Source organism: Armigeres subalbatus, chromosome 3, assembly GCF_024139115.2.
Source record: "Armigeres subalbatus isolate Guangzhou_Male chromosome 3, GZ_Asu_2, whole genome shotgun sequence".
NCBI classification, from domain to species: Eukaryota; Metazoa; Arthropoda; class Insecta; order Diptera; family Culicidae; genus Armigeres; species Armigeres subalbatus.
Genome location: NC_085141.1, coordinates 258,322,669 through 258,334,009, shown reverse-complemented (window position 1 = coordinate 258,334,009; position 11,341 = coordinate 258,322,669). Strand labels below are relative to the sequence as shown.

Below are 11,341 nucleotides of genomic sequence, written 5' to 3'. Positions count from 1 at the left end.
ATGTGTAAATGCTCCAATAAAAGTTTTCATAAACTTTTCCTCCCCCGCACTGCTTGGCCATTTGTCGTCTGACGAAAGACTTTTCCAGCACAGATCGTGTCGCATATCTTGTTTGCCATCATCCTTCTTGGAATCAAGTCGAGCGATGGATGAAATTTAATGCTTCGTGGTGGATGAAAAACAAAAGTTTATTATTACATGAGACACATTTTCCGAGTGCTTGAATAAGTTACATCGTTTTCACTTGCATGGTGGCTCTGTGCGCTCACTCCAACCATTCTGAACGGAAAGAGCTTGTTTTATGATTGCGCTAAATTGAGCTCATATTCTCGGTTACTCCAACAGACTCAGAAGGACTACCACAACGATGGGTAAAAGTCCCAGGGTGAGAGAAAGCGTTGACCATGTCGTCATGGCGGCAACTTCTTGGATCAAACTGTTAGCTCGCAAGCTTAGTTCCAAACTTAATTCGTATTCTTCTTCTACTATTTCTAGGATTTGTGGAAGCTTCATGCAATTAACTCCGTCGACTCGCATCTTATACCTCTTTCTTACTTACTACGACCTATATCACATCACGGTATAGATTTAACTCAAAACAACAAATTGCAATGCACTATACGGGTTTCTTGCTGAAAATTAATCCGCTTTTCAAAATTTTAAATATGCTCAAAGCATTATTGTCTATTTGTTCAACACAACTTAAACAAAGTAGGCACCAACGTTCATTTGACACCGCAGTGTTTTGCTCCCGGAAATGAGTACACCCTGAACCAAAATATCATGATCGTTGGTCACCGTTGCACACTTCGGCATCATTCGATTACCCATCTGGCTCCGATTCTGCCGGGAACGTCGAGATGGGCCAAGATCGGACGTTTCTTTCGTACCCTTATGCTAGTTTCACCGCATCATCCCGAAACTAAGAAATATCTCAAGAGCCACAACCAGATATCGAAAGAAAACAAACGGCAAGTTAGCAGTTATCCGTCGTTTGTCATCCACCCTTTCAGCTCTTTCCGTCAGTATTGGGACATGGTGGTGTTTTTTGCGTTAACGCTCCATCTAGTCATGCTGGCGTTTGATTTCACTTTCCTGATCTTTCAAGACGAATACAAATATCAAGGAGCTATAAGGTTCGATTTGTTGCTGTGCGGTGTTCTGGCAGCGGAGGTTCTGCTGAAGTTTATTACAGGGTTCGTGGTTAAAGAAACCAGTGAAATAATTTTGGAACCTAGGAAGATTGCAATGAACTACTTGAAGTATGGAAGACTGGTTTACGATCTGCTACGGGTCATGCCGTACATCATGTTGTTGGACACATTCAATCGAGCCTACTATCGATACTCGGTTGATATTTATTTAGCCTTCATCATCTATCTGTACGTGATCAATATCTTTCGTTACAAGGAAATATTTCAATATTTCAGTGTAGGTCAAACTGCTCAGCATTATGATCGTCGATAACAATTTGACGTAATTTCAGATCTTCCCTAAAATTCTACATGCTGGTGAGAAAAAGATTCTGGTCATGAAACTGATAATGAACACCATCTACGTATTGCATTGGAGTGCTTGTTTGCGATACATCCTACCGGAACTGACCATCGTAATGGAACCGAAAACCATCGACAGTGACGTATTGGGATTGGTTCGCCAGGAAACTCAGGAGGAGAGATTTAGCGTTGGTCACTTTCTTGTCGACGTTTACTGGCGCCATTACCGAAATGGAGACAGCATTCATTATCCAGTGTCTGAAGGCCGAATGACAGTTGATCCCCCAAGCTTCGAAATGTACACGCGTTATTATTTCCAAAATCGCCCGGTCGAAAAGAGAATGGTGGATCGAAATTTCGTTCTGATGAAGCTGAATGATATCCGGAAAAACTCCAGCATATTTGACAGATATATGGGAAGTGTGAAATCCACCGTGAAAATCTGCTTGCAATCCGGACGAGACGAAGATGCGGGTATCCATTTCATCAATAATATTTTAACCTCCTTTCTTCTGTTGGGCGGTTGGATATGGTTCACCTACATTATGCTAAGCATGGTTCAATTGATTGTGTCATCCGAGATGAGCCAAACGAAGTATGAGGAGTTTGCGAACGAAATACGAGCTTACGCATTCAACAAACGGCTAAGTAACAATTTCAAGGATAGAATGCTGAGCCACCTGGGTTATCGGTATAGGAGACACTATTTCAATTCGGATGATATTTTGAAAATTATGTCGGATAATTTGAGAAGAAACGTACAGATGGACATTTGTCATAATTTGCTCAGATATGTGGAAATGTTTCGTGGATTACCAAAAACCATAATTGAAGACATTGTAGATCATCTGAAGTACGAAATCTATCTGGAAGGCGATAAGCTTATCGAGGCCACAACACAAGGGGATGCAATGTATTTCATAGCCTACGGAACAGCTGCTGTATACTCCGTTGATGGTGTGGAGCTTGGTCATCTGATCGACGGAGCTCATTTTGGAGAAATGTCGGTGCTCAATAAAGGAAATCAACGGACGGCTACTATCGTGGCCCTGGAGAATTGTGAGGTTTATAGATTGACGTATGAAACTTTTCAGATGTTGATTGAACCACATCCACATCTCCTGCTTGGAATGCACAAACTAGCTGAGGAGCGGGTGGCAAAAGCAGACAAAGATAGACAAACCTTGCCAGAGTCTGAGGTGTATGATAACTTCCTGCAATGAATCGATCTTTAATAAATTCTACTACAATAAATGCAAAATTTCAATCTAATCCATAAGTTTATGGTGTCTATGTAGGTAAGAATTTGTTTGTGGGTAATGATTGATTTCCATTCAATGCAGTTACTGTCCATGATCACATAGTTGACGTATAAGCCAAAATGACCAAAACACACTTTTTTTGCGGATATGGATTCTTCGTACGGTTATACATATGCTCCATGAAAAAATATTCATGTTTTGTTCGGAAACATTCGAGTTATGGCGATAATTATTTTTGGAAAAATGGTCATTTGATCGCATAAGTTGACGTACCTCCATTACCTGCTGCAATATGGAGCAAAAACCTGTCTCATATTTTTTCGACATTCAAAATCCGGTCGTTTTACTTTGTCGTTTTACAGGACTACTTTATGATTTGGGCGTAACTGATTGTTTTAATCAAAAATTAATATGCAAATTCCTGCTAAAGCAAGCATTTCTTGTTAAATCCACGGTATAATCCGACAAAATAAGCTTTCATCCATCGAGGTGTCGGTCTGGAGATAAACGTTTACATTCTTTTGAATCAATGCTAAATATTGTCGCCAAAAGTTACTTATCTAAATCCCCATTCCTCTTCTTAAGTGTAGTAATTTTCTTATTAATGTTTTTCATTACCTTACCCGGACAGAACTAAATTATAAAACCCAGATTAATCCACCTAGCGGTGATGGTGCCTTTCTCGACCTTCGTAAAATGTGTGTGCTTGAAAAAAGATGAGCTAGTGGCTAGGAGTAAAAAAGACAAATTTCTTTGTCCGTTCTATGAAAATCAGATTATTCATGGCAAAGATATTGTAGATCCAGTTGAAAACCGAAAATCATATTTTGTCCCATTTCCGGATGTCTCAACTGTATCGCGAGTGGTGCCCGACTATGGCACAGTTGCGCACTACTCGCGATGCAGTTGCAACATCCGGAAATGCGAGAAAATGCGATTTCGCGGGACCTCGGTTCGGTTTTCAGCTTGATCTACAATATGCTAATAAGAATTTCGACATTTTTGTTTCCTTTTCCAATCTTTTTGACGTACATAACCCTGTTTTATTTCACCCAGTCATATATTTTAAGGATATCACTTTTGGATGTTAGTTGAACTGAAGCTCCGACTACACAAAAAGAAAACGAAAATGTCATTCCCATCACGCGAGCGGAGGGCAATATTTGATATGATATAAATCTCATGACCGTCTTTCTGCCAAACTCCCGTATGAAGTGGGAGAGACAGAGACATCATCTCAGTTCGTCGAGCTGAATCGATTGATATATAACACTATGGGGGGTCTCCAGGCCTTCTGTAAAAGTTTGGTTTTTGGAGCGAACATACAGCCTTTTCGTATAAAAAGGCTAAAATGGTGTTTCGGCCATAGCTTCCGATCCCATAGTCCGATCTAGCCAATTTTCAACAGGAAACAATGGGACAGGATTCTGCGTCGCATGCAACTTGTTGCGTGTGAATCGATTAAGGTTAGGTGTCCGAAAAATAGGTGAAATTTTTTGTGATTTTTATGAAAAAAGGTATTTTGGTCATAACTTCCGATCTTATAGTCCGACCTGTCCAATTTTCAATAGGAAACAATGGGAAAGGATTCTGCGTCGAATGCAATTTGTTGCGAGCAAATCGGTTGAGGATAAGTGCCCGAAAAATGAGTGACATTTCTTACGCAATATTTTCGTATGAATTTGTATTTTGGCCATAACTCTCGATCCAATAGTCCGATCTGGCCAATTTCAAATAGCAAATAATGGGACAGGATTCTGCGTCGAATGCAACTTGTTGCGAGCAAATCGGTTGAGGATAAATGTCCGAAAAATGAGTGACATTTTTTACGCGATTTTTTTGTATGAATTTGTATTTTGGCCATAACTTTCGATCCTATAGTCCAATCTGGCCAATTTCAAATAGGAAACAATGGGGCAAGATTCTGCGTTGAATGCAACTTGTTGCAAGCAAATCGGTTGAGGATAAGTGTCCGAAAAATGAGTGACATTTTTTACGCGATTTTTTTGTATGAATTTGTATTTTGGCCATAATTTTCGATCCCATAGTCCGATATGGCCAATTTTCAATAGGAAACAACGTGACAGGATTCTACGTCGAATGCAACTTGTTGCGAGCAAATCGGTTGAGGATAAGTGCCCGAAAAATGAATGACATATTTTACGCGATTTTTTCGTAGGATTTTGTATTTTGGCCATAACTTTCGATCCCATAGTTCGATCTGGCCAATTTCAAATAGGAGACAGTGGGACAGGATTCTGCGTCGAATGCAACTTGAGGCGAGCAAATCTGTTGAGGATAAATGCCCGAAAAATGAGTGACATTTTTTACGCGATTTTTTCGTATGATTTTGTGTTTTGGCCATAAATTTTGATCCCATAGTCCGATCTGGCCAATTTCAAATAGGAAACAATGGGACAGGATTCTGCATCGAATGCAACTTGTTGCGAGTAAATCGGTTGAGATTAAGTTCCCGAAAAATGAGTGACATTTTCACGCGATTTTTTCGTAGGATTTTGTATTTTGGCCATAACTTTCGATCCCATAGTTCGATCTGGCCAATTTCAAATAGGAAATAATGGGACAGGATTCTGCGTCGAATGCAACTTGTTGCGAGCAAATCGGTTGAGGATAAGTGCCCGAAAAATGAGTGACATATTTTACGCAATTTTTTCGTATGATTTTGTATTTTGGCCATAACTTTCGATCCCATAGTTCGATCTGGCCAATTTCGAATAGGAATCAATGGGACAGGATTCTACGTCGAATGCAACTTGTTGCGAGCAAATCGGTTGAGGATAAGTGCCCGAAAAATGAGTGACATTTTTTGCGCGATTTTTTCGTATGAATTTGTATTTTGGTCATAACTCTCGATCCCATAGTTCAATCTGGCCAATTTCAAATAGGAAACAATGGGACAGGATTCTGCGTCGAATGCAACTTGTTGCGAGCAAATCGGTTGAGGATAAGTGCCCGAAAAATGAGTGACATTTTGTTGAGTAGTTTTGCGCACACACACACACACATACACACACACATACACACACACACACACACACACACACACACACCGACACCGAGCAGGAGCTTGTAAAGGTCCAGACAGATCTAACATGTGCTGGAAATGTGGGGAAACGGGTCATCTTGCGAGAGACTGCACGCAAAGACCGAAGTGTATGCTTTGCACTTCAGAGGACGGAAATGACCATCAGACGGGTGGCTACAAATGCCCAGCCTACAAGAGGGCGATCGCAGGCCAGCAGTAATGCAGATAATTCAGATTAATCTGAATCATTGTGAAACCGCACAACAACTGTTATGGCAGTCTACAGCAGAAACGATGTGCGATGTCGCGATAATTGCAGAGCCGTATCGAGTTCCCCCTGATAACGGTAACTGGGTGACAGACAGAACGGGTTTGGCTGCGATACAAGTCATGGGCAAATTCCCTATTCAAGAAGTGGTGGAGAGTTCGTGCGAAGGCTTCGTGATTGCCAGAATTAACGGCGTCTTCATATGCAGCTGCTATGCACCTCCAAGGTGGACCGTGGATCAGTTTAGCCAGATATTGGATCTGTTGACCGATAAGCTGATCGGACGAAGGCCGGTAGTCATAGGAGGTGACTTCAATGCCTGGGCCGTGGAATGGGGCAGTCGAGTGACCAACACAAGAGGATATATCCTGCAGGAAGCTCTAGCGAAGCTAGATGTACGATTGTGTAATGAAGGCTCGGTGAGCACGTTTCGGAGGGATGGGAGGAGTCTATCATCGACATCACATTCTGCAGTCCTTCGTTGATGGCAAGTATGGACTGGAGAGTTAGCGAGGAGTACACCCACAGCGACCACCAGGCGATTCGCTACCGTATTGGCCAACGAAATCCTGGTGCAACACGAAGAAGGATATCCAGTGATCGGAGGTGGAAAACGAAAGCCTTTAACAAAGACCTATTCGTTGAAGCACTTCGACCGGACAGCAGTACTGAGATCATTGATGCGGCCGAGCTAACAAGAATGATGGTAAGGGCTTGCGACGCTACGATGCCACGAAAACTAGAACCGAGAAGTAATCGGCGTCCAGCTTACTGGTGGAACGATAGGCTCAGTACGCTACGCGCTGCTTGCCTCAAAGCTCGGAGGCGGGCACAGAGAGCAAGGACGGAACCAGAGAGAGAGGAACGCAAAGCGGTGTTCCGGGAAGCTAGGACCGCATTGAAACGGGCTATCCAGCTCAGCAAGTCAGACTGCTACAAGGAGCTGTGCCGAGAAGCAGACGCCAACCCCTGGGGGGACGCGTATCGGGTCGTGATGGCGAAGATCAAAGGCCCATCGACGCCAGCTGAAATGTGCCCGGACAAGTTGAAGGCAATTGTGGAGGGTCTTTTCCCGAAACATGAGCCGACCATGTGGCCGCCAACACCGTACGACGAAGAAGGAGAAGCACAACCCTTAGATCGACAAGTGTCAAATAGTGTGCGTGCGGAAGCGACTAAACGCCGGAAAGCGGAAAATGCCCTAGGTTCGGATGGCATACCGAACGTTGCGTTAAAAGCTGCGATCCTGGCATATCCGGACATGTTCAGGAAGGCGCTGCAAAAGTGCCTGGACGAAGGCAATTTTCCAGAAATGTGGAAGATCCAGAAGCTGGTGTTGCTGCCTAAGCCAGGAAAGTCACCCGGCAATCCGGCCGCGTACAGGCCTATATGCCTATTAGACACGCTCGGGAAGCTCCTTGAGAGAATCATCCTCAATAGGCTGACGAAATGTACAGAGGGAGAACGCGGGTTGTCGAATATGCAGTTCGGATTCCGTAGAGCAGTTTCGACGGTGGATGCCATTCGAACAGTGCTCGAGAGTGCTGAGAAGGCGTCCAAGCAGAAGAGACGAGGAGATCGGTACTGCGCAGTGGTCACGATAGACGTGAAGAACGCGTTCAACAGCGCCAGCTTTGAAGCCATCGCGACGGCGCTGCACAGAATGCGGGTCCCCAACTATCTGTGCAATATCCTGAAAAGTTATTTTCAGGGTAGAGTTCTGACGTACGATACGAACGAAGGACATAAATCGATGCGCGTTACAGCTGGTGTTCCCCAGGGCTCCATACTTGGTCCAACTCTTTGGAACGGGATGTACGACGGAGTGTTGACTTTGCAGCTACCCAGGAAAGTGAAAATCGTGGGTTTTGCGGACGACGTGTCACTAGCGGTGATGGGCGAGACTCTTGAAGAAGTGGAGGTGTTGGTGATGGAGACGATAGCCATGATCGAGCGCTGGATGAGCGGTGTTAAGCTGCAGATAGCTCACCACAAAACGGAGGTGCTATTAGTCAGCAACTGCAAAGCGATCCAGCGGATGGAGATCGTCGTCGGAGGCCATGCGATTACTTCGAAGCGATCACTGAAGCACTTTGGGAGTGATGATCGACGATCGGCTAAATTTCAACAGCCACGTTGACTACGCCTGTGAAAAGTCGGCGAAGGCAATGAACGCAATAGCGAGGATCATGCCAAACGTAGGCGGTCCTAGAAGCAGCACGAGGCGTCTGCTAGCTAGTGTCTCGTCATCGATACTGCGATATGGGGTTCCTGCTTGGGGTAATGCACTGCAAACCAAGCGGAACCGGGAAAAGCTGAAAAGTGTGTTCCGGCTGATGGCCATTCGAGTCGCGAGCGCATATAGAACGATATCGTCAGAGGCTGTATGCGTTATTGCTGGGATGCAACCCATCTGCATCACCCTGGAGGAAGACATCGAGTGTTATCAGCGAAGAGACACCAGAAACGTAAGGAAGGAGGTGAGAATCCGATCGATGGCGAGATGGCAACAAGAGTGGGACAGTACGGAGAAAGGGAGGTGGACCCACCGGCTCATCCCAAACCTGTCGGTGTGGATGAACAGAAAGCATGGTGAAGTGAACTTTCACCTGACGCAGTTTCTGTCGGGTCACGGATGCTTCCGGAAGTACTTACATCGGTTTGGACATACTAATTCACCGTTATGTCCAGAGTGCGAGAATGTCGAAGAGACTCCAGAACACGTGGTATTCGATTGCCCAAGGTTTGCGGAAGTACGTAGAGGAATGCCTGCACTAAGGGCGGACAACATCGCAGAGCGAATGTGTCACGAAGAAGGCACGTGGAATGTGGTCAGCAGAGTCGTGACGCAAATACTGTCAGAACTGCAGCGTAGATGGAGAAGTGACCAGCGAATAAGCGTAGTTTCGGGGAAATCCAGTGTGAGTCCAGTGAGCAGTGTTTGGTCTCAAGTCGTCGAGGCGCCAGCGAACCGGAAGTCTTCTGCCAACCGGAATCGTTGGACCGACCTCGGCACTCGAATTGCCAACCTGCTGAAGAAAGAAGAAGGAAGTGCTTCGGGTATGTAGGGCACCGCCAGTGCGGACGTCACCCACCACCGGAACTGTCGGACCACCTCTGCAACCCGAAGACGAAGACGGCGCAATGCGCGAAAGCGTCCCCTGCGATAGCCGCCGGTAGTCGGGGCACCATCAGTGCGGAAGTTTCCTTCACCGGAACTGGTGGACCACCCTCGACGCCGGGGAAGTCAGGAGGATTCGAGTCAGGAAGATCGGTGCATGACCGTCGAGGGATCGAGACTACGTTGCAGTGGAGCAGTGGATTAGCCAGCCAGTCGGCGAACTAGCCTAAGCTAGGGGCCGGAATTTTAGAAGAAGTGCATGAGCACAGCCCCCCCCGAAGTAGTCGCAGCATCCCGTGGTCCCTGGGGATCGAGGCAAGGAAGATAAGGGACCCGGTTTATCCGGGAGGCACATTTTTAGCAGGTCGGGAGGAGCCCATCCCTGTTCGCCTTCGAGCATAGTGTGGATGCTCGAGGTGTCTGTCGCGCAGATTTTTGATGGCCTTTAACCCTTGTAAAAAAAAAAAAACACACACACACACACACACACACACACACACACACACACACACACACACACACACACACACACACACACAGACATCACCTCAATTCGTCGAACTGAGTCGATTGGTATATAACACTATGGGTCTCCGGGCCTTCTATAAAAAGTTTGTTTTTGGAGCGATCATATAGCCTTTACCGTATACTTAGTATACGAGAAAGGCAAAACATGATTTAAGATTCAAAAGAGCAGGCAAAAATATCAACAAAACCAGATTAATCCACCTAGCGGTGATGGTGCCTTTCTCGTTCGTTCAAAGGTTTGGAAAAATCTCAAATAACACCAATATGTGGATTGGTCTTATTTTTCATATTTGTTTATATGCATAAAAAAAATTATCGCCGAACGCTATTTGTTGCAAACAAATCGGATGAGCATAAGAGCAAAAAAAGGCACTTTATTCTGTAGTTTTAAAATTAGTATTTTCGCCATAACTTTTGACCCAATTGTACGATCCGGCCAAATTTCTGTAGGAAACAATGGGACAAGATTCTGCGTCGAATGCAATCTGTTGCGATCTGGCCAATTTCAAATAGGAAATAATGGGACAGGATTCTGCGTCGAATGCAACTTGTTGCGAGCAAATCGGTTGAGGATAAGTGCCCGAAAAATGAGTGACATATTTTACGCAATTTTTTCGTATGATTTTGTATTTTGGCCATAACTTTCGATCCCATAGTTCGATCTGGCCAATTTCGAATAGGAATCAATGGGACAGGATTCTACGTCGAATGCAACTTGTTGCGAGCAAATCGGTTGAGGATAAGTGCCCGAAAATGAGTGACATTTTTGCGCGATTTTTCGTATGAATTTGTATTTTGGTCATAACTCTCGATCCCATAGTTCAATCTGGCCAATTTCAAATAGGAAACAATGGGACAGGATTCTGCGTCGAATGCAACTTGTTGCGAGCAAATCGGTTGAGGATAAGTGCCCGAAAAATGAGTGACATTTTGTTGAGTAGTTTTGCGCACACACACACACACACACACACACATACACACACACACACACACACACACACACACACACACACACACACACACACACACACACACACACACACACACACACACACACACACACACACACACACAGACATCACCTCAATTCGTCGAACTGAGTCGATTGGTATATAACACTATGGGTCTCCGGGCCTTCTATAAAAAGTTTGTTTTTGGAGCGATCATATAGCCTTTACCGTATACTTAGTATACGAGAAAGGCAAAACATGATGTAAGATTCAAAAGAGCAGGCAAAAATATCAACAAAACCCAGATTAATCCACCTAGCGGTGATGGTGCCTTTCTCGTTCGTTCAAAAGGTTTGGAAAAATCTCAAATAACACCAATATGTGGATTGGTCTTATTTTTCATATTTGTTTATATGCATAAAAAAAATTATCGCCGAACGCTATTTGTTGCAAACAAATCGGATGAGCATAAGAGCAAAAAAAGGCACTTTATTCTGTAGTTTTAAAATTAGTATTTTCGCCATAACTTTTGACCCAATTGTACGATCCGGCCAAATTTCTGTAGGAAACAATGGGACAAGATTCTGCGTCGAATGCAATCTGTTGCGAGCGACCTGAGAAGCACACATATTGCACATCAATCACAGTAACTTATATATGACCGAAATCA

General features: G+C 44.4%; 1 protein-coding gene across 1 annotated transcript; it reads left to right on the top strand.

Annotated features, from left to right (window-relative positions):
- Nucleotides 1-702: 702 nt before the first annotated feature.
- Nucleotides 703-2,748, top strand: LOC134219226 (potassium/sodium hyperpolarization-activated cyclic nucleotide-gated channel 3-like). The gene is made up of 2 exons (XM_062697925.1): nucleotides 703-1,431; nucleotides 1,487-2,748. The coding sequence occupies exons 1-2, from the start codon at nucleotides 784-786 to the stop codon at nucleotides 2,717-2,719; spliced, it is 1,881 nt and encodes a 626-aa protein (XP_062553909.1). The 5' UTR covers nucleotides 703-783; the 3' UTR covers nucleotides 2,720-2,748.
- Nucleotides 2,749-11,341: the final 8,593 nt, after the last annotated feature.